A 24,891-nucleotide genomic window follows, 5' to 3' on the forward strand; every position below is an offset into this window, starting at 1 on the left:
AAAACAGCAGCAAAAGGGGATACACATGCTTTTTGTCTGCACCTACAGTACATGAAACCATGCCCAAAGTGGGATGGTTTCTTAAAGGTTATTGGCTGAAGGAGTTTCCACAGCATCTCCTCCTTTTATCTAAATAAGAGAGTTCTAAGCCTAATCCAAAACTATACACAATAAGAATAAATATAATGTATTGTTCAGGAAAAGGAAGAGGCAAAAACATACATAAAATTTAGAATAATGACCAGCATAAACAACATCAGAAAAGAAACATATGCTAAATGTTTCAATATTTATCCTATCCTAAAGAGTCTAAACCTAATATTAGAAAAAGTTTGGCTAAGTCATGAGAGGAAAGTAACTATGACTATCTATCTAGTCTTCAACCCCATTAAAGACCTGAGAAGGAAAATAATATTACCTAAGTAAACAGGAAGTGCAATCAGGCAACTGGCAAAAGGTGCAAGAAATGACAGAGACAACCGGCTACCTGGGCGATCACCCAAAGTCTTATTTGCAATGTTGGAGCAACCAACTTTGGTTAAGGCCTAGAGTACCTGACAGACCATTTTCAGAGGCAGGGAAATTTGAAAAACTGTCTTATTCTGTCTTGGGAAGGGTTAATAGTTGTTTTTTCTTGTATCCTGCTTGTCCAGTTTGGACACCATGTATTTTGTCAGTGGTCATGGCAGTTTGGCTAAGAAGAAAACAAGCTCCAATTGGAGTGTCTTCAGTGCCCAACATTCTCTTAGGAATAGAACAGTGCTGCCAAGAGCAATAATGTCTCATATCATCAGAATCCTAAATTATTTAAATGTCATATTCTACAGTTCTTTGAAGTGTTTGAAGATTGCCCATCTGTATGTAGAATACAGTCTCTATGCATCTAAAGAACATGATTAGTCAAACTGTAAGTATGACAAAATTGGATTACTAGTGAACTGAAATTCTTAATACCTATATAGTTTAAAGATTCAGGCTTCATATTAAAAATTAAAAATTTTGAACAAATGCACAGCATATGAGGACAATGACCTCAAAATGTGAACAACATAAATATAAGTATCTTGACCAGAGGTTGAAATATATAGTGCAATATGATAAATATACTCTAAAATTGCATCCATATACAAAATATCTTAAGTAGAGGTAGAAATATGCATGCATAATATGGCAAAGTAACTTTGCAAAGGTGCACCAATATTGTAAACAGAAATAGGAACATATTCAATATAACACATATAGTTTGGATTTGTATCAATATACAAGAATCTATACCAAGGTAAATTGTCTATAAATACTAACTTATAAGTAATAATCTACATATTATCCCATCCCATCTATTCTCCCTCTCCCTTTTTTCCCTTTAAAGAGTTCCCTGAGCCTACTTCAGGCAGAGTCAGGAAGATGCCATGTAACTACTGAAGGAGAAGGATGCTGGAACTTACTGGTAGGACACAGCCTCATGGTGATACATAGATTAATATAAATGGGTTAACTAATTTAAGATGGAAGAGTTAGTTAATAAGAAGCCTGAGCTGATAGGCCAAACAGTGTTGGATAAATGTACATGGACTTAAGAGAGAGAGAAGAAAAAATGCAGTCAGATTAAAGGAGTAAATATAATAAAATAAATATTAAAAGTAATAGAGTAATAAAAAGCTACATAAAGATGGAAAATACACAGAGAGTCTGGATTATGTATATTATTGTGTTTTCTTTGAATTTCTTGACTGCAGAGAGATATTTGATTCTGGAGACTGCTAAGATAACCCAACATATTTTAAAGGTATCTTGACTTCAAAATTTGAGTCTAAGGACATGTTGCTTTGGAAAGGAGGTTTTGCTTTTGTTTCCACAGAAGATGAGAACCTATGAATTCCTTCCAGGCTAATGTGGTTTGATTGAACAAGACTCCCCCAATGGTCTCTGTAAACCCTAAAAATAATTACCCAACAAACAACAGAAAGCAGCTTGGAGAAAACTATGCCCAAATTCCCAAATATTGTTTAAAAATGTTTGTTTACATTTAAAGGGTGATATGCTATAAAGATGAATACTTTGCATTGGTATGGATTTTGGTTTATTGATACAAATTTAAGGTCAATTTTGTTATACTGTGTACACGTATTTCTGTTCTTGTTTAAGATATTGTGTTTGAGCAGTGTATTTAAAAATGGAATGGATAGTTAATAAATATAAACTAATAGTCATCTGTAATAATCAAGCTTTTAATTATGTTAGGTTTTCTAGATATTCAGAGATATATTTCAGTTAGATAGGAAATCTTCATTACCTATATAACATTTAAAATATTTTAAGAACTTCGACTTTTCTTGACAGTGAGACATGTCTGCTTCTGGCAGCACTAATCTACTTCACGAGAAAGATGGGCATCAAAGAGGCTCCTTACAGCGTTTGTTCGTCATTTGAGCAAGAAACTGATTTGGACATGGACTGGACATGAAAAACCTGTGAAAAGTGACTGTTGAACTTTCCAAAAGACAGAATGATCCTTCAGGTTTCCTCCTTCACAGAAGAAAACATCAGACATTCTGCAGGACTGACAATCTGCCAATATAGGCGAAACAGCCTTTCAAATTTCCTGCTTCATAAAAATGTCTGCCAGATACTAAGGCCTGAAGGCTGAAAATGGATACTCCAATGTTCCCAACGTTATGGAAGTTACGTTGGGTGACTGTCCAGGCAGCAAAATGTCTCTGTCAATTCTAGAGTTTTGGAGTTGCTTCAATGTACTTCCTGTTTACTTAGCTAATATTATCTTTCTGGAGTCTTTGATAGAGTTGAAGACTATATATAGTTATAGTTTTCCTTAGTTAAAAAAAGATAGATTAGGTATAAAACTTTAGAATCACAAAGAAATATTATAACTATAATTCTTGCTTGATAATTATTTTGTGCATGTAATTTTACTATGTTAAAGTTAAAGCCTTCCTTGTTATTTAGACGGAAAAAGAAAGATGATGTGGAATTCCCCTCTGTATGCTGTGAATATGTTTTATTACCATTAGTTAATAAAGAAACTTCTTTGGCCAATGGCAGGGCAGAATATAGCCAGGCTGGAAGAGATATAGAGATATTGTAGGCAGAGTCAGGGAGACACTATGCAGCTTCTGAAGGAGAAGGAAGCTGGGACCTACTGGTAGGTCACAATCTCAATACATTGATTAGGATAAATGGGTTAATTTAAGATATAAGAGTTAATTAATAAGAAGCCTGAGCTAATAGGCCAAACAATGTTATAATTAATATAGTTTTTGTGTGATTATTTGGGTCTGGGAGGCTGGGAATGAAAGAGCAGTCTCTGCCTACAGGCATCTGCATTCACAGGAAAGAATGAAAGTACTGGAAGTTGTATGTCCACAAATCAGAACAGATAGGAATTCAAATTAAATGATGACATGGCTAGGCTTCATAACTTGCCACTCACCTACTCTAAGATTTTACTTACAGAGATTTGTGAGTGATTGTAGAAGCAATGGTTCTTAATTGAGACTTAGCAGAGGGAAACAAAGATTCTCTGCTTTTGGTTATGAGTTCCCCAGCCCTGGGCTCCTGACTGTGTGGTGGGCCATGATTTCCATTAAAAGGCTATTGATACCTCCATGTTTTGCTAGTGGGCACTTCTTCCCCTGTAGGTCATTATTATAGCCCAAAGGATTTTCACTGGGTAAAACTGTTGCTAACCTTTCCATCCCATCATCCTGTACAGAATTTCTGGTACTATATATTAGTCATTACTGAGGAGGGTTTATTTCATTTCCACCTTGACTATCTGTGTCTCGTGGCCAGCGTGTACAGTGTCTCTAGCAGTAGGGTCTAGAACTTGATGGGAAAACTTTATTGCTAAATTAAAATCTTTTAATGGACATACAATTTTAAGGGCAAACTTATCTTGAGAACTAAGTTCATTCTTGAATCAGGGATCAAAACAGCAGAATAAAACCTTTAAAATTAATTTTACATTTATTTTGGTGGTTGTGGGTGTATCTTTATGTGTGTGAGCTCATGTCACTGTGTGTATGTAGAGAACAAAAGGCAACATGAGGGATTATTCAATTCTCTACTTCCACTATGTGGGATGAAATTCGGGTCTCTTCAGGTGTGGTAGCAAGCACCTTTACTTGCCATTCATTTCAATGGTCCCCAGAATAAAAATCTTAAAGCTGATTATGGAGACATACACCTGTAATCCCACCACCCAAGTAGATGAAACAGGAGAATTGCTGTTAATACCCTCTCTGAAAATAAAAGAAATGTGTAAAAAGTTAAAAACTGGGATTCAAAGCCTCAATTTTTTTTTTAATTATAGAGACTGGGGGAAGTTGGGTCTTCCATCACAACTTCAACCTTCCCCTTTAATGGATGTGGTACAACAGTAAGGATTTTATGGTTACATTTGACTTTGAAGCTGTAAGATATCAGTGGATATGACATACACAAGATCAATATGAATGTTTTTCTTTCCCCAAATCAAATTGTATAGTTGCTTTAGTATCTGTGAAGCCAGCCACATGTTTCCTTTTGTTTAAATTCTGTGGATCCATTCCTTGCATAAAGAGATGTTAGATATTTAGAACTAGAGTCCTGGGAGAATAAAGAAAGCACCCCCTGTTGGAAATCTCTATCACGACAGGAAACTACTATGTAAATGATTGACAGATATTTAACAGCTGTCAACAGACACTGAACACAGAACCCTTACCTGGTGGTCAGACTCTCAAGAGAAGTGCATTTTAAACTAAATTTTAAAGATAGATGGTATTTTATGGATACATAGAACAGAAGAATATCTCTGGGACAAATGACACATGAGGCTATATGGATACCTGAAAGATTTGGTAGATTCTGAACATCGTCACTAAGGAAAGAAAACTAGTCTCCTCATTTTTTTTTCTGTTAGAAAACAAATAAAAGTGATATCCAGTTTCATGCTCTTCGTGCATCCTATTTATCAGACATTGAACTTTTATTCATTATGTATTGCTTCCAGTAAATAAGATTTTCCAGCACTGAATTTTTAGGGTAAGGAAAGTCTCCCAACCCTTCTTTTATATGCCCTTATTTTTAATATTGTCAGTTGCGCTGAAGTTCTTTCTGCTCCTAAGCACAACAGCCAATCTTTAACTCTGCTTTAGAATCATGGTAATGCCACTCCATGCTGTAGCCACCAGATGGTAATGAAGAGCAGCCTGGCTGCACACATTTCCGTGGCGTGTGTTCTGGTATTATGGGTTTCTGTAGAAAATTAGTTCTGATAACTCTGTTCAATTGAGGCATCCCTACGACGATACTTAGATTGTTTAGTGTATGTGCCTCTGACTTTTGTGACAAGATCTGTATTCCCTGCCCCTGCCACCACCACAAAAAGTAAAAATGGAGAAAAGGCATAAAAGTATATAACTATGCCTTTTCTCATTGTTGTTTAAACATTTGAAATGACAAAATATTTGTGTATAGAATAATGAGTGAAATTACATGCAAACTTCAGGCTGATTTGCTGTCTCATTCTAATCCTGAATATTTCTGAAATATTGATCCCTTCGTGCTGCTCTTTAAGTTGATAGAATAAGCATATCCTATGCAAATGATAACAATACAGTTGCAGAAAATATAGAGCAAGTTCTATGTTTTTGATTTTTGGATCTGTTTAATTGCCAAATATACTCAGTCACTGTTGTTTTCCTAAGGTTTTCAAAGTAGGGTTTTAAAATTTGTATGCATGTCTACATGTTAGAATGTGTATGTGTGAATTTGGGTGCCCACCAATATCATTTATTTGGAGTCACAAATGACTGTGAGCTACCTGTGTAGATACTTGGGACCAAACTCAGGTCTTCTGCAAGAATAGCAAGCACTCAATCACTGAGCCATATCTCCAGTCCCTAAGGTATTTTCTTTTCTTTCTCCCTTCCCCATTTTTTTTTGCAAAGGGTTAGACCATTTGTTATACTTAAAAATACACATTTTAAATTTCGCATTAGCTATTTATGGTAAAATGATTTGAGTCTATTTCTTAGGAGTTTTTATTTGAGAAGATTGTATAATACAGGTACAGTATTAGACAAAATGTTAAGGGGACTAAATTAAAATATGGTGACTCATTTAGAATCTAAGCTGTAGTTCGTGTATGTTTAATATTATACTTGCTTCTATAGCATGAGTTTGTCTATTTCACAAAATTCATCATTTTAAGACCAATAAGAAAATAAGATGTTATGAGTTTCAAGTTTCTATAGAAATTTAGTATCATCTTTGAAACAAATCATTGGCAATCAAAAAGCAATAAAAATAAAATGTGATTACTACATCAAGTTTTAGCGAAACATAAAAGATTCTATTAATCTATTAGTCCTGTATTTATGCCACTGAATTAGAAGCAATAAGATATGGATAATCTCTCTACTGTCTATCAACTTCATTTCTCCCCCGCAAACACTTATTTTATATGAATATGTGTGTGCCAGAGTATGCAGTGCCCAGATGGTCCAGCAAAGAGTGTTGGAACCCTAGTATTGGAGTTGCAAGGAGCTGTGAACCACCCAGTGTGGGTCCTGGCAACAGACCCCAGGTTCTCTGCAAATCCAATAAGTGCTCCTAACTATGGAACCATCTATCCAGCCCCATGCCTCCACACTTTAAAGAACCGACTCATGTCGTACATAGTGCTATACATTAATTTCAGTACTCAGGAGACAGAAGCCTATTGGTCCCTAAGAATCCAGGTTAGCCTGGTCTATACATTGAGTTCCAGGCCAGTAAAGGCTACATAGGGATATCCTGCCTCAGCAACACCAGAACTAACTCAAGAGCTGGACTGAGCCTGAGATATTGTCCTCTGGCCGCTTGGGTATCACCGCCATCACCAAACAAAAAAGTAATAATGCAACTGAAGACCACAATGTGATCCCCTGCAGTTAGTCACTGTCTACCAAGGTCTCCAACCCACTGGGTGAGGCACAATCTCAGCACAGAAGGTAATCTGCCTTATTAGTGTCTAATGACTTTAGTTTTAATCTTATCAGGTGAGAGTGGGCTCTTTCAAGGTGGGATGGCTGTAGAGTAATTTTAATTTTACTCATAGCAAAACTTACGTAGAAACATCTAGAGTACTTAACCAAATATAAGTGTACTGCAATTTCCCCCAACAGAACCATCACAGTACTCATTAAATGGTATTTATGTTTTGATTTTTATTTTCCTATGGAATGATGTGGGTATCTAAAACATGTGTAGATGGCCTTCTAATATCCTTCAATAATTATGTCTTTGTGAATCATCTTTTGCACAAATCTATTATACCCTGCTTTAACCAATAGAAATATGCACTATATTTTGAAGCTTTTGTTTAGAAGTCCTTAGCTTCCTTAGGACTTAGGGCACAGTATCTTCAGAGTTTCACTACCTTTAAATCATCACCTTTTATGGAAGCCCAATCTAAGACAGGGCAGAGAGATGGGGGAGGAGATGCAACTAGTAACCACCCGTTCCAGCTGCTCTAGGTAGCCCAGCTAGGTGTCCACCGTCTAAATCTAAAGCAGTGTCAGGCATAGATAAGTGTGCCAGTGTTTACCTATAGTAGTATTGTGGACCTCCTTGGAGAATGGCCATGACCACATGATAAATTCTGTGGGAAAGCATTGTAAATTATTGCTTTAACACAGAGAGTTTTATATTGCTTTGTGGCACACCAATACTTGCTCAAAACAGTGTCATCATCAGAAGCAACAACAACAATAATAATAATAACAGAAAATACCAAACATTTGAGTCCTTACTATTGCATTTGGAAAGGGCTAGCATTTTCCATATTTCCTTCAGATTTTTTTTTCACCGAAACAAAGCAAAGATTGTTGCATTTACTATATTCATTCTTTCCCCTAAAATTTTGTTTTTTTTTCTTTCCACGAAGATTTGCTCAAGTGGCTAGATTTGTGCCTATGAACAACTTACGATGTTATTTTTTTACTTTATTAATTTGAAATGAATATTTGCTGGAACTATTTTTCGGTCTTTTATTTTTGCATATGCTATGCAAATATCTCTAAGTAGATGAATAGATGGATAGGTAGATGGATCTTATTTTTTTTCATTTTAATCACTGCATAAGTATAATCCAAAACATAGGTCCAAAATGGGGTCCCCAGTGTTGTGAGGGTGGCAGAATCTTTTAAAGGCGGGAGTCTAATCTGAGGCACAGGTTATTTGAGGCATCACCTTTCAAAGACATTCAGGTGGTTCTCGTAGGAGCCTGCTTAGTTATGAAAGGGCGGCGAATATAGAGTAAATCTGGCTTGTCTTTAGTTCGCTTTGACTTCCTGTCTCAACACATGACCTCCCCTTTCACAAGCTCCTTCAAGGATGCCATTCACGATGTTGGGATGTAGCTAGCAGGATTCTTACCAGAGCCGAGGTGATACTACCTGGATTTTAAGCCTCCAAAACTATGAGCTACATAACCCAGCCTCAGATATTTTGGTATAGCTACATTATAATTGAAAACAATGTGTTATATCATAGCACTCCAATCTACTACAGCATAATTCCTCATTCATTCCTCCATTAATCCTGCTTGGTTTATAATTTTCTACTATTAGCAATTAAAAACACTCTACATGCTTCCTTATGAAGAAACAGGGACATTTTAATGGTCTGTAAAATAGACTTGAAATTTCTTTATATAAATCACAGCATTGTATTTAGTATATAGCCACTTGGAAACAATTTTAACATTTTTCAGCTTCTGTGAATGATGCTTAAAACTTTTCCCCATTAGCTACTGCCACTTGACACTGAGTTATACGTAACTTAATTATTGTTGTCTTGAGAAACTTGGACATATACACCTATACCACATGAATTTATTGACACAAATTAGGAGACTATTTATTCTGACTGTTAGTATTCTATGTGAACTTGATGAAATTCACACGAAGATTATGACTTTTTGGAGTACTTCTATAGTGGTTTTAATTAGAATGTCCTCCATAGGCTAGCATTTGAGCATTTGGTTCACAGCTGGTGGTGTCTGGGATGTTTAGGAGGAACTATGCCACTAGAGACATTGCCATTTTCAGGTTTTTTTTTTTGTTTTTTTTTTTTGTTTGTTTGTTTGTTTTTTTTTTTAGTCTCTCTCTGCTTCCTACTTGAGGTTCAGTATGTAAGCTATCAACTGCCAGCTCTACTTGCCAAGTCTCTTGTTTACCGTCATGGACTCTAAGCCCCTGGAATCACAGTGCAAATAAACTCAATCTTTTGTAAGTTGCAGTGGTTTTAGAAAAGCAATCAGTACAACTTTTAAACTTCTGCAAACACGTTTAATTACTGAAGATCGAATACAGTAATTGTTCTCTGTTATTAGCCAATTTTCTAGGTAGCAGACAATTAGGTGATTCTGCTACTGAGTTCCTTGCGCCTTTAAAATGCATTCTTTCTAGTCCCCAGAAAACACTGGTTTTCAAATAAACAAAAAATTTATATAGGAAATAGAGCATTTCCTATCAAATTAATATGGAAGTTTAGAGGCCATTAAGCACAAAAGCAATGTATCAGTGCCAAACCAAATTATAGATACATATACAATATATTTAATGATTTAAAATCCCTGAAAATATTGACTTTGTGAATTTCATGTACAGATGTTATTCAGATTAAGATGCAAACATTGCCCAAATTTTATTTTTTTTCAAATATTTACACTAAAACAATTAAGTTTTTGCAAATATATAACACAAATAGTTGCTTAGGCAATAGTATCCTCTGATAGAAAATTCTTATGGGTGGGTGAAGAGTCTGTTCATGTCCATGGATTAGGGGGAGATAATACACTGTATGTCGATACATAAAACTGTATGTTGATACAACCATTTATATATCACTAGGAACTGAACTACCATGTGATATAGCAATCACACAGCTGGTCAGTAGTTACTATAGTAATAGCACAGTATTCTGTGAGCATTGTATTACTTGTTTACATTGTGTATGTATGTATAATGCTTTCAGGGCATGCTTGCAGTATACAGGGAGTTTTTGATTATTTTTCTGAAAGAAAGAGGTTAAATTTCACCAGATTTGGTAAGCCAGATATCTGACTAAGGAAGTCACTGATTTATTTGTCCAATCATATTTACTGATAAACTGTGCATCCTTTGCTGTGAGAAGAGATAAACACAGAAAAATGACAGAGAAACGACAAACACCCAGCAAGAGACTCAAGAAGATTAGAGTCCACAGGAGATGGGATGAAGGGAGTCTAATAAATTCCACAAGGCAGCAATTCAGAATGCAGACTCCCATGGGGGTTCATAGCTCTTCACTCTACACTATCTGCTTGCCTTTGGAAGGTAAAAAATTATTAGGAGATTGAATTAATTAAGCAAAAATTAAAACATCCAAACGTTTTTTCTAACTTCTCCGTATGCTAGCGGCCCATTAGTCATAAAAATGTGAATAAGTCATTAGTGCTCTAAACAGAACACCACAGTGTCTGGTTCCAGGAACCCAATATTATGGAAATTACTTATGCTATTGACACCCATCATATGGAACAGTCGAGTGCAAAGTATTCACGCAAAAGCCACCCCGTCAACTAATAATGCTTTCACATAGGCTTGTTTGAAGTATTTGTCTTTATTGCACAAAACGTTAAAGGTATTCTCCTTAGGGTTTTCTCTCAAGTATGGAGGAACCAACTCTCTGTCTGTCTGTCTGTCTGTCTGTCTACCTATCTATCTATCTGTATGGTTGCCTGCTTGCCTCTGTCTATCTCTCTCCCTCCCTCCCTTCCACCCTATTTCCCTCCATCTTTCCACCTCCCTCCTTTCCTCTCTTTCCCTTTTATTCCTGCCTACCTAGCCACCTTTGCCTCCTTCTTAAAGCTATCAACATCTGGAATTCAGTCCAATCCATTCTGAAAGACAAGGTTTCAAGAGGTCTCAGGTCTCTATCCCCATGGCTCCTGGGTGGAGTGACATGGGAGGGCACGCACCAGTGTGTGTAGAGTGCGGTTGGGCACGGTAAGAAAATCTGTTATTTTTAAAGCAATATCTGGACAGATGCCTTGGCTGTGTTCTTCAGTAACTTCCCAACAGTTTGGCAGAAGTCCACCCAGGTTACTAGGAAGACTCTCTCCTTCCCTTAGTCACCAGGCAGCCCAGCGTCCTGGCCTCTGAAGATGAGGTCTGAAGGCTGCTGTACCCCACACAGGTTCACTTCTCTCCCTGGCTACCTCCCACCGCCCCGCCCCGCAAACCCTGTCATCCCGCCCTTTCTCCACCCACATCCTCTTCAGAGGGCACAGACAAGTCCTCATACAACCCGAGAGAAAAGCGCTTCTTTGTTTCCAGTCAAAACCCAGGTGAACCAAGTGTAATCAGAGAGAGAAGTCCGCCCCGTCCTGTGGCAGGGGACTCACTTGGGGTTGTGTGACCCGGAGCAGGGACGAACGACCGTGGGTCGTGTCCCCTGAGTTACAGGTTGGATCAAACTTGCCTAGCTTCTCGTGGCAGGAGCTCCCAAGTTCACTGGTGAGCAGCGCGTGCAGGAGCGACAAGGTGCGGAGTTGAGCCCAGGCTCCGCTCGAACTGGGCGCGAGCGGCGAGGGAGGGGGCGGGCGCGCAGGTCCCGCCTCCCCTGGCCGCGTGCACACACACGCCCACCGCGGCTGGGCTGGCGGAGCGCGGGCGAGTGTGAGCGCGGGCGAGTGTGAGCGCGAGTGTGCGCACGCCGCGGGAGCCACTCTGCCCTCTCCTCGCACCCTGCACAGGGCATCTCGAGAGCCTGGAAACGTGAACAGGCTTAAAGTATGGCATGTTGCGAAGATGGTTTCTGTCCAGAAGGTACCCGCGATCGCGCTGTGCTCCGGGGTCAGCCTTGCCCTCCTGCACTTCCTGTGCCTGGCGGCTTGGTGAGTTCCGGGGGTGGTGGGGTGGGAGGGAGTCATAGGGTAAGGGTGCATGGGAAAGGCGGTCAAGTGTCCAGATCCACAGCACCCCTTTGACCACTCATCCTTCCCTGAGCGAACCAGATCTTCCCGTCTTCAGTATCATACGGGCTAAAGCCAAGCTTTCCGTTGACCGAGAGCAGTGGGCAGTTGGGTGCAGGAAGCGCGGGTGCAGGGGTACATGCTGCCTGAGGATACTTGCAGTCTGGGGGTGCGTGCTGCCCAGGATACGCTTTTCCTGACCATTTTGGTTCTTCATATCCCAACCCCCAACCCTCCTTTAGCTTAAGGCCAGCGACTCTTTCCCTAGAAGGCAACCCCTTTTCCACCTGTTCTCAGATTCATTCTTAAAATAGTCTTTTCCACCCCCGTTATTTTTGCATTTGCAGTTTAAACGAATCCCCAGGACAGAACTCAAAGGACGAGAAAATGTGCCCGGAAAATTTTACCCGTATCCTGGACAGTTTGCTGGATGGTTATGACAACAGGCTGCGTCCTGGATTTGGGGGTACGGATTGTTTCAAAACACGCAAGTGTGCTCTGTGTGCCCGTCTCTGGTCTGTTTGTCTATTTGTGGAAATATCATTAGGTGCGCCTCACGTGCAAAAATGAAAACCAGTCATTCTCTCGAGCGCCTCCCCCCTTTCTCTCTTCCTCTTCTCAGTGAGACCTATGACAAGAAGACCGCCTCCACCCGTACTTTCCCATCTCCCCGCCCCCTCAGGAGCTTGGCCTCCCCCGCACTAATTACCTCCTGAGACCTGACTGCAGGGTGCGGGAGACTGGGAACTCAAAAATGAAGCTGCACTGTGGCTGCCTGTCTTCTCTGAGCCACAGCATGGGGTTTGCTTCCTTGAATCTGTCCACTTTGTGCAGGTACATTGTTGCACTGGAGGTAGCTGGCTTCAGGTCTTCTCTCCTCCCACGTGTCCCTCCCTCTGCCAAAAGTTCACCCTGTGTTCTGCCTAGGACAGGAATCTGGGGCACGAAGCTAATCTGGCTGCTCTGCTGGGGAACCCAGTCCTTTCCTACTATCTTCTCACTTTCTTTGGGGTGCTGGTCTCTCACATTTCTCCTCTAATGCTTCAGGAGTGTTTAGCTTTATTTCCTCCTCCAATCAGTATCTGTAAAGCGCTCAACAGAGACACATTCACAGCACGTTTTTCTCTTACCCTATTTCCTTTGCATATTCAATAGTTGGCTACATGGCAAGTTTGGGTCTAGGCATTGAGTGCACCGAAACCAGATAGAATTCACCTCAGCCATTCCAGCAGGCCAGTTCATCAGGGAAAAGAGACTTGCTAAGATACTGCTTGGCTTGGCTCACTCTTTTGAATGCCAAGTCCCTGTCCTTTCTACTGTAAATGAGTTAAAGAAGGCCTCAGACTTAAAGTCGTCAAAATTCTTGAAATGATAGGAATGGTAACAAAAACGACCATTGCTATTACTTATTTAATTAATTTCAACCAGATCAGCATTTTTACACACATTATTGTCAACTCTCACAGCAACTCCAAGAAGAAGCTGTGGCTTTCCCCATTTGGCAGATTTGAAAAGTTAGGCCGATTCAAGTAGAGTTTATGGATTCGTGCACAGGTAGCATTTTGTATTTCCAGGAGAAATCCAGTAGATTGGGTTGATGTTCCACCCTGAGTGGTGGGATGAGTAAAAGGTGAACTTAAAGCTTGGCGGGGGGCGGTGCTCTCTGCCTTGGATTGAGGCTGCAGAGGAGGGAGAGAGTGGGAGAGGAGATAAAATAGGATCCTGGAGTGGAGAACACATGGGATCTGAGGAAGAAGGCCTGTAGACAGAGTGAGAAGCAATGATGGGACAAAGTAGACTTGGGGAGAATCGGGAGGTGGCTCTCGGGAAGACAAGACAAACGAGGGCACTATAGACAAGGGAGAATGTGATGGGGCACATAGCACATTAGTGATAGACTGCAGTCTAATCTCCTGCCCCAAACCATTTCTTTTCTGGATTTAATGACAAACGTTTTGTAAAGGAGTGAGCAGATTCCTTGGGTGTCTGTATATTGACAATGTTATAGGTGGATGGGACAGATGGAAGTTTCTCCTGCTTTTTTCCCTTGTCTCTCCAGGTATAGGTTGCCCGCATCACATCTGCCTTCATGAAAATTTGAAAAGAGACTTCACTAGGGAAATGAATCATTTGTCAATGTGCGAGCTCTCATAAGTGACGAGGAAATTATCATTTGAGGTCAAAAATAGTTTTGTGGAGAATTCTCTAGATGATGTGATACCACTTGAAACTATATTATGTCAATAAAAGAGGCTTTATCTTCCCAGAAGGGTTTTAAACTTCACATTGCAAATATAAAAGTATGAAAAATATAACTCATGTAGTTTAAATATTCATAAATGAAAGCACAATTTATAGCTGGATCTATATGACTTTATTAGTAAGTGTTGAAAGTAAAAATATGTCCTCTTGGCTGTAAGACAACTTAAAATAAGAAGACGGGAATCTTCCGTACAGAAGCATCTTTACCATGTCCTCTTCCTATATTACTGTGTAGACCACAACGTGAGTGCTGGGTTCGGGTCGACTGCAATGCTGCTAAGTGTCTCAAGGCCATTATCTCTCATCCTACTTGACATTGCTGTGTGATCTGCATCCCCACTCACCTGGCCATCTTTTTAAACCTCTGTGGGGCAGGGTTGCAGTTATCTTACCTTGAGCGCTAGCAGGTGGTTAATTGCTAATAAAATTACCACAAAGCACAAAATTAGGGATTTTTTTTCCCACTCTGCTCGTGAGTCTTTGTGGTCAGATGACTGACTTTTCAAAAGTGGGACAGTCTCTGTAAGCATGTCGTATTCCAAATGTGACAGAAGGGTGAGAATTATCACCTGCAGTATGTGAGTTCTCTGTTTACATGAAATTTTAATTGTGAACTACTTAAAAATAAAAGGAAACATTATTGTTATCACACAACTTTATATGCCACAACTTTCATCTCTTCTATGACATGACATTTTATACTTTGTGGAAAGTTTGGCATTTTAAAAATAAGATGAAAACCATTCAGATTTTGGCCAAGGTATACTGTAAATATGGACTGACTTCCTGCTTCCTTTAATCCCATTTCAGCTCTTTGTGGGGGCATTTACTTTTTATCTGTTTATACAACTTAGCTCTGTTCCATTTAAAATAAAGCTAAAAGCAAAGATGTGAATTGAAATTGGATGGTTTGTGACTACTCAGTAGGCCAGGCAGAGGTTGAAATAGATTTGGAAACCAAATTATGTATTTTTAACTCAGCAGCACAGCTTGCTGTGGGGAGATAAAGAGAACTGGAATGGTTCTCTCTCTTCATCCCCCCAGGAGCTCCTCTCTCTTGTCTCCATATTCCCCTGTTGTCCCCAGGTGAGAAGAGAAGAGCAGGGCAGTTGGCAGAAACTGGAATGGACTTCTGAAGGGCAGAAGTCTTTCAGCTTCTGATGAGTCAGTTCCCATCATGCTGACGTAGTTGTTCCTGCTTAGAAGTGGCACCAAGTTGACTTTGTCACAAAGGAAGTAGAAAGTCATTCCTTCTGTCCCTTGTCCACTTTGAACACAGTTGTTTCGCTTTATAAGACTAAATAGCGGGCCACAGGAGGACAGCTTAGGGATCCTGTCTCTCCCCATTTTTCACTTATCTAAGAGACACATAATAGTCTTGGGGGGCACATAATCTCATATAATGAACACTTCAATATAGGTGGTTGTTTTAGATCCTCTTCCATAACCTTTCTGATATGGAAACAGAAGAAAGTCGTCAATTTTATGGGGCTGCTCACTAGTGTAGTAGGACTTCATATTACTGGGGTTCTTTGTGTTCTTAAAAATATTTTCATATATAATCTTAAGAAGATTATTACAGAAGCAGAGATGTTCGTGGCAGGCATCATCCCTCTGCTAGAAAAGAGGCTGAGAGAAGTTCGATTTAACTGTCCAACATAATGAAAACTAGTAATTGACGAAGTCCCACCTCATACCACAGCTTTAAGTCCTTAGACAGCTGATGGGTATGTCTATTTCTCAGGGTCCCTTGCAGAATACTGTGAGTTAGGAGTCAAGTTGTACTGAATATGCCTTGTTACTTAGCTAAGGATAAATAAGCAATATTCTTAACCAACAGAGAAAAAAGTAAGAACTTTGTATCACAACTTTTAATAATATTTAAAATGGAGAAGAAAACGTGGAGGCTCATGTTCATTTAGGTGAGCCTGGTAAGGGTCCCTGACAGTGATGTTTTCAGATGGTCTCAGTCTGAAAGTTCCCTTGTCATGTGCTAGCTCTATTAGTTGAATGCCAAACTGTAATTAATAATCCTAGGTCGAATGAACATTTCAAATAGAGTAACAGAAAGATAAACCATCATTTCCAGAATCATTCATTGACTCATTTGTTATACCAGTGTGCAAATACAGTATTATGTAAAAGAAGTACTATATTGTTCTTAAGACAGGTTTTAAACCCAAAATTTGTCCTCATTGTCTTACCTTTAAGCAAAATAAAGATAAAAGGAGGAAAGATAAAATAAGTAAATGATAATGCTGCAGGATAATTAAGCAGCACCAAGATAGAAAATAAGATGGGAGAGGAATCTAGTCTGCATAGAAATGATGGCCAAGAAAGTCAAGTTGACAGCAAAGTGTGCCAGGAGGGATGGGGTAAGAGAACAGTTATTGTTGGGCAAACAAACCACCAATAAAACCAAACCAACTTAACAAGCAAACAGAACAAATAAAAGCTGACAAGTTGGGCAATAGATTGATATGATTTTGAGAATAAAAGCTTTCGGGTACACTTCTTGTTTGAAAGTAGGTCCAGGAATGTTAGAGTATTGGGTTGGGATAGTAAGCAGAAGCCAGCTTATAAAAGGTCTCCCTATAAAGTGGCCTGAATGATTCTCTTAATAAACTTGGATATCACTGAAGTTCTTTAGGTAAGGCATTGACTTAACACAATTTAGGCTGTGAAAGGACCCATCTGGTTGATATGTAAAGAAAGCTTTAGAAACAGAGGAAACACGAGACATACGATGAAGCTTTTGTGTTTCAGAGTTTGCTTGTTGTTGTAATTCCTATTCATTATGTAGATGGCTGTTTGGAATGATGCAGATGTAGGAAGGATGGACATAAATGGACAGTGAAGATATTTTGGGGATTTTAATTCAACAAAAGTGATGGAATATTTAATATGAATGATCAAGGAAAGCAAAAATAGCTCCATGATTTCTATTCTAAGAGACTGAGCAAGTGTAGTGTTTAAAGCTATGGGGGAGGGTCCAAGTTCTGCTTCCAGGCTCACTTGCTAGTAGAAGAGGCAGGAAATCAAGTCATAAAACAAGTGAACTATTAAATGTGCAATGTGTCTGGCATCAGTGAACATAAAATATGAGGACATGGTTTTAACTACACAGTTAGGAAGGGTTTGTTGATAAAGTGATACCTGAGCATTGAACATCAATGGATAAGACCAGGAAGCTTGTTTGGGGTGGGGTCTTCTGGTGAGCAGGAAATCTGGGTGCAATTCTGTGGAGACTGGAAGTCAGGGCTGGTATAGTGCAGATGAAAGTGTTGAAGAAGAAGGGACAATAACAAAGAAGAGGTTGTATAAAGTTTTGTAAGCGTGCTTGTAGACTTTGCTTTTATTCTGAGTCAGACCAGACAAGACTAGAAAGGATTATATAAGGGGCATATCCTGGATTGATAAACTTTTAGAGGCTCACTAGGAATGTTGTATTAAGAATGGAAAGGAGCAGAGATGGTTGGAGTTTTTCACATTCAATCAGGCAAGAGATGATTAACACTTCGTATAAGCAGGTGACAGAGTAATCTCTCCATTTCTAAGTAATCTCTCAGTTGTCTTCTGTCTCTATTTTGCTAAGATGAAAGATGACAGTTGTAATGCAAAGTTTGTGAGAAAATGCAAGAAATGAGGCTGAGTAACGTATATACAGTTGTTAGGATGATAGTAGAAGACCTGTAGAGACATGGAAGAATGATATGCATATGTATATAATAAATTCACGTTTCTAGATATCAAGTAGAGAGAAGTTTGCATTTTAAAGGTAGTGGGTATGTCAACGCACATGGTATTTGAAGTCTTAAGAACAAAGAGATTCCAAGAGATTAAATTGGCAAAGAAAAGGCATAAAAACTGATTTCTGCTGCTTCCAATGTTAACAGGCATGGAAAAAAGAAGAATAATTTCTCCTAGGAAAGTCTGAGCAACGGTATTCTGTGATATGGTAGCAGGAGAATAAGAGGGCTTGTGTACTTTGGAAAAAATGATAGTTTACAACAAACAACAAACAGATCAGTATAGACATGGGCTTAAATTAACCACTATATTCAGTAGTATGCATGACTTAGATAATGTTGACAAAAACAGTTTTGTAGCATGAGGGGTGGGGGAGAGAGAGAGAGAGAGAGAGAGAGAGAGAGAGAGAGAGAGAGAGAGAGAGAGAGAGAGAGAGAGAGAAAAGTTTACCTGGAGGCATTTGTACGAGTGGATAGAGAAACGGAGCTGGTAGAATCAAATGACCAATTTTTTTGAAATCATTCTTTTTATAGTTATTGTTGGCAAAAGACATACTCACTGGTTGTCACTTTGAGAATGCAGGCTAAATATTGAACATAAGATATTACTGTGCTTCATGAAACAGAACTTGGTTTTAGAAATGGGAGAGAAAATAGAGTTTTGAATGTTGTTGAAAACAATGGAATGGCTAGGGGACATTCATGGTGCAAACAAAAATTTCAGTGACTCAGAATACAGCAGAGGATGGAGGGGACAGGAAGGAAGATTTGGAGCAGTGTGTACTGATATTTTTTTTCCAGAAATTTATATATGGAAAGGATATTTTTAAGTAATGTAGAAATACTTATTTGGAAAATATGGAAATAAATATTTTTAAGATTAGAAATATCACAAATTGTCTGCTCTCTGTAATGGCTTAGTGCAATATAGATACATATTGGAAAGGAGAGAAGGGGTACATGGAAGAAAGACCACATTTTACAAGTTTATAAGAAAACAAATATGCAAGTGCTGTCAGATATTTAAAGTTTCTGTGGAATAGAAACACACAGATGCACTTGGTATATCATGCTATAAACCATGTCAAATATAGGTAATAGGATATTAGTGAATTGTTGTGGTTTTAGGAAAAGTTCCAGCAGGGCTTCAGATTTTATATGAAAACATTTGTCAGTACATATTGCTGCTTTATATTTTAGGCCTTTTTGAATATATTTTAAGGCTCCTTGGGTATACATGATGAAGTTTGTTTAGTAATACATTTCCATTATAACTGACACATAACCTTCTTTTCATTTATCCATTCGTTTATATGCTAAAATATAATAACCTTAGCAGCTAACCAGTGTGCAGCCCCAAAAGCAGGCACTAGTATAAACTTGCAGTTTGCTATACATTTCTTCAGTCCTATCCTCCTATTTATCTTCTCCCCTCCTTATTATTCCATTGTTTTATTCCACAGCTTTTCTCTAATGGGTGTTTTAGGTTATCCTTATTTTAAAGGTATATTTAAAGCATTTAATTGTCTTTAACTTGCTGTATAACTTGCTTTAACTTTTGCTATGCATTGAACTTAATGATGCATCATTAATGTTAAGATGCATTCTTTCTGTTGCATCGTGCTATTGATCCCCCCTTTGCTTGTTATGTGATGTTCGCATTGCATAAGAACTGTTTCACTTGTCTGCTCTGTTGGCAGTAGGTTTTTTTGCTTGCTTCCCAGATTGTATTGCTGTGAATATTCTGGCCCAAATTTTCTGCTGTAAATGTGCAAGAGTTTCTTTTGCATATATATCAAGGAGTGGATTTTTTCTGGATCTTAGTGTAAGTAGGAGTTCAGCTTGAAGAGATAATGCCAAACTGTTTTTCCATGGTGAGTTTACAAAATTAAACTCCCTTTTACAATAAAAATAAATTCTGGATCCACATATACTTTAGCAGCAGGAAAGTGTGTGTGTGTGTGTGTGTGTGTGTGTGTGTGTGTGTGTGTGTAGAAGTGTTTTAAATGGTATTTTATTGAAGGAATTTTAATATTCACTATTTCCATCATGTTCTAATATCACTGAAAATCTTTTAAAACCTTTATTGACTGCAGGGATTTTTATTTTATAAATTTCTTGTTTTCATGTTTTATTCTTACTGTATTGAGCTTTTTGTTCCTGTTATTGAAGAGTTTTGTTGTATATAAAGTAAGAGAATGTTGATAGAAGTATCATAAAATGTAGAAGGCACTAATTTTTAATGTCTTCTAAGGCAAAGAAGCTTCTAGAACTCTGAGCTATTTCCTGCTTTATTGATGAAATCAGTGCGTATCTGTTTTTGTGTAATATCCAGTAAATGTAATAGTTCTACTCTTGCTAATAGCAAGCAAAATTAGAAATGCCTTTACAATTTCCCTAAATATTACATGTTGTTGCTGTTGTGTTATGCCTAAATTCTTTTAATTTTTGGCATGTTATTTATTTAGAACAGTCCTTTCTCCTTTTGCATATCACTCTCAGTTTTCTCATCCTTCCCTCCTCCTGTTCCCCCACCTTCCACCCCCACCACCCCCATCAGCTTCTCAGAGAGGGTAAGGCTTCCCATAGGGAACCAACTAAGTCCTTAAAGTCTCTTTAGTTTTGGATAGCACTGGCACTTTGTAAGATGAAGGTGTGTGTATAATGTGAAGAGCTGAAAAGCAGGAATGTTTCCTAAGGGCAATAGCTGGGGAGACGCTATGGAGAACTAAGATTAACTAGTCCTCAAAACAGTCAAACAAGATTTTAGCTTATCATATGACAGCAAATTGCATATCATTATTGGAGATAATATTAGGGATTGATGTTCTTTAGGTCTTTGACTGTTGAATAAACAGTGGAGGATTATCTGATACTTTCTTAATTGCCTTCCAGCAAGTTAATTTGATAGGACCATTTATTTCCCTGAAGTTAATATTAACATCTTTGTGTGATTGACTCTTGATGAAGATTACTTTCTTTGCCTAACAAACTCTCAGGGTCAAAAGTGTCTCCCCACAAAAGATTTAAAAAAATAATTTTTAAAATTTCCCCACTACCAAAGAAGTAGGATTTTTGTGAAAAAAAAATGTGTCTTTGATGTTCCCCAAATATATCTACAGTTATGGGGAAGAAATCTTTCCAAGCTCATTGTCTAGTTTCTATGCAATTATGCACTTTGCAAGGTTGATTTGAACATCCTAAACAGTAGCATTAGAGGAAGTATCTCTAATTATTCCTAATTGCTTAGCTACCATTATTCATTGACAACTGGTTTATCGGAGACCTATTGCGTTTTACATGGCAGTTTGCTTGTATGAAAGAATACAAATAAAAATCAGACAGTTTCTGCTTTAATTGGGAAATATTTTTTTTAGCTTAACCCATGTAGCACATAAGTCTCACATTTGAAATTTGTGAGATGCATTGAAAAAAATCATGATTAATGATATTAGAAACAATGAAACAATTATTAGCACCTCATATTTACAAAGCACTGTGCTAATTTGGGACTTTGAAAGAGACTGAAATTTCATCTCAACTGCTAATGCTAACAACACAGATTCAAGGAGACTGAAGGAAGACACAAAGGGCCACAAGAATATAATTTAGAATCTATTGTTGAACAAATAAAATGTAGAGATAGCTGGATGCACAACAGAGATTGTGTAATAAACTTCCATGTTTAGCTAAATGACACTGGTTAAGTATTTTATGGCATAATATAATGTAGTGGAACTAGAACGCATCTTGGCAGCCCCAAGAAAGAGTTAGAATTCTGCCTTAGCCTCTCTGAACCCAGTTTCCAGATATATAAAATTCTCATGATAGTGATAATAGCACCTTCTAAGGGTGTGATAAAGATGAAATGTCGTACGGAATGAACGTGGCATCTTCTCCTGCATAAAACTAAAGCTTAACTACATAATAATTATTTTTATTTCTCATTGTAGGCATTACATGCCACTTGATTTATCCACTACTATTCCCAGTCCCTACTCTGGTCCCATCAGCTTAAGTAGGTTGATGACCTCTTAGAAGACACTGTCTGCTATTTGCCCCCTGTAACTTATTCACATGAAAGAGCCTTTGGGATTTTTTTAAAAATTGCATATTTCAATCATTTTCTTCCTTGTTTCAAGCCTTTGATGATCTGTCAGTATTTATGGGGTACAAGTCAAACTCTTTAGGGCAGCCTACATTCATGTCACTCAGGCGAGGAATAAAAGGAAAATGCTCTCTTATAGGCTCACCTTCCCAGGGCTACTTTAACAAAGTATGCAGACTAGTAGCTTAAACAACAGAACTTACTTTTTTTTTTCAACTCTGGAGGTATCAAGACATCAGTAAGCTTGGTTTGTTGGCATGGAAAAGGTGTCTCCTCTTTGTCTTTATATAGTTCTCTCTCAGTGCATGTCTGTGTTCCAATCTCCTTTTTTCATAAAGCCATCAATCACTCATATTGGATTAAGTACCATTAAAAAATCTCATTTTAATGCAATTACATTTTTAGAGCATTACCTCTAAAAATAGTCATTAGAAGTTACCGAGGATTAGGATTTCAACATGTGAATGTGGGAAATATAACTTCGTCCACAGAAATCTTCTTTTCCATCTCTGGGTCATTCCCTGTCACTCTGAAAGTTGTGTTGCTTGTAGTTTAAACAGTATCACTGTAACATGTGTTGTAAGTGTGTTACTTAAAAGATGCCATTTAAAAAAAAGGGGGGGGGAGGCTCAGAGTAGTTGGATGCTCTGTTCATGGTACCCTGGTTTTATTTCTCTTTGTGACTTCAGTTTCCTATCAGTTTCCTTTGCTTTCTTCCAACTGGTCTCTTTTCTTTTCCTTGAAAATAGGAAGACCTATTCCCACTGTCATGCTTCATCACTTGCTGTTGTTTGTTCCAACGCTTCCAGGTCATGTATATGCTCCAGACGAGTTTGAAAGTGAATGCTTTGAAAAAGTGATTCTGAACACAATCTGGAATTCCTTTCACAGCCTCTTCTTTTCCTACCTGCCTGTATCCATCCCGAAATAATAGCTGTCATTCATTTTATTCCATTTGTTTCTTTTCTGCTTATTCCCTGATTCTCCCAGTAGCATGGCATCTTCTTGATGCAGGGAACTCCTCTATAACCTGTCCATGTAGCTGGTGCTTAGGCAAATATTTATTGAATGGATGCCCTAAAAAAAAAATCCCTCTGCTAGTCAGGTACATTTAAAATCTAACTCAGTCTTAAAGTGCAGTATAATCTTATAAGCAAATGCCAGATAATGTCACACACAAAGACTAATTCTGAACATAGAACAGTATTTTGGAACTATTGAAAAAATAGTAGAATTTAGATAGATGAGAATTTAGAAATATCTTTTATTATCATAGAATGATTACATCCATAGAATTAACATAGGCTCACATGGTTTACAATGCATTAATAATGAAAAATATTGTTCCCATTCTTCTCCTGCATGCCCCTGCCACACTCACTCTCTTGGCACACTTACAGTGTCAGTATTTCATAGGAAACTATTGTAAATACAGTAGAGAAAGAGCTTAAGTGGATGTTTGTAAACAACAGTAAACTGGACTGTCTCGTTTTGGAATTATTTTAGAATTGTAAATCATCAGGTCCAACCTTGTTCCTACTAAGTCAGAAGATCTGAAGCTGTATCCAACAACCTCCACTTCCCCAGTTTGTTCAGGATATTCTCCAATATTATTTGAGCAATACTACCTTAAATCTATCTTCAAAATAACTGTTGCTTTACCCAGAGTCTGGTAAAATAGCTCGTGTTTACGGACACTGCCAATCTTAGTTGTTTATGTGAACTTGTCTTTGGAGCCCTCACTTGTAACTACAGCATTTCTGCTTTCTGATGCCTTTGTAATTGTTGCTAAGGAAATGACAGCAGTTTTGAGCCAATTTGAGTAAAATTTCTATCTCCTAGGGTTCAAAATGTTAGGAATTACTTGCTTCCTGGATTACTTATTTCTGGACTAATTTGGCTGTAATGAGCTTATTATTACCATTTGGATGTTGATTCTAGTTTCCCATTCAAACCAAAACTTAATTAACTTCTATCGCTTGAAAGAGGTGCATTTTATAGGGTGTAAAAATAAAAGCATGTGCTATAATTTCCTCTTATTCTAATTCCAAAACCTAAGTTTCTTAGGATACTTATTCCATAAATAATATCTCATTCTTCCTCATTCTCTCTGTCTCCATGTGGCCTCGTCTCCAGGCTGTAGAGGGAGAAATATTTAGATTCCTTTTCTGGAGACTGAATTCAGACTTAGAGCCTTAAGTGACACCAATTGTGCTTTCCTGGGTTTTGGCATAAAACCAATTTCCCAACCTGTATCCAAGTGATATTCTATTTTAATAGCAAATGCTATAGTATCCAGTTATAGAGTACGTAGCCTCTGGCCATGCAGCTTTCTAAACCATTATTTAAGGAAACAGTCTTCAGGAGGATAACAATTTTTATATTTTCATGGGTGATAAAACGCTGGATTATCTATAATAACTACTGTTACAACTGAACACATTATGAACATATTATGTCTTTGGAAATTGATTTGCAGCTAATACGTTTAATACTTGTTAAAAATCTTTGCATTTGATGATATATTACTGGACTAAACCTGTACAACTAGGAAGGGTTATGAGTTAAATCTGAACTACAAAAATTCCTAGGTTTAAAGCACATTGCTAAACCTGGAGAGTGGTGGTGTTTTGTTTTTTTTTTTTTTGTCTGCTTTTTATGTCAACAATATCAGCATCATGCCCTTACCATGTTTCCCTCTGGGCTAAACATGCACATGCTTGCTCATGATAAAGATTTATTTAGATGGCGGAGAATCTCAGTAGCAA

General features: G+C 38.1%; 1 protein-coding gene across 4 annotated transcripts in view; it reads left to right on the forward strand.

Annotated features, from left to right (window-relative positions):
* Positions 1-11,527: 11,527 nt before the first annotated feature.
* Positions 11,528-24,891, forward strand: part of Gabra4 (gamma-aminobutyric acid type A receptor subunit alpha4) — an 82,256-nt gene continuing 68,892 nt past the window's right edge. Inside the window, exons 1-3 of one of the 4 annotated variants that reach the window (XM_075943139.1) lie at positions 11,528-11,546; positions 11,786-11,926; positions 12,352-12,470. In XM_075943139.1, coding sequence (XP_075799254.1) covers positions 11,841-11,926; positions 12,352-12,470 — 205 coding nt within the window. In that variant the 5' untranslated portion in view covers positions 11,528-11,546; positions 11,786-11,840. Of the gene's footprint in view, positions 11,547-11,606; positions 11,927-12,351; positions 12,471-24,891 lie in introns of those variants that run through there. The other 3 variants (XM_075943141.1, XM_075943142.1, XM_075943140.1) reach the window with 3 other exon arrangements.

The sequence above is a fragment of the Microtus pennsylvanicus genome, chromosome 12 (genome assembly GCF_037038515.1).
Source record: "Microtus pennsylvanicus isolate mMicPen1 chromosome 12, mMicPen1.hap1, whole genome shotgun sequence".
NCBI classification, from domain to species: domain Eukaryota; kingdom Metazoa; phylum Chordata; class Mammalia; order Rodentia; family Cricetidae; genus Microtus; species Microtus pennsylvanicus.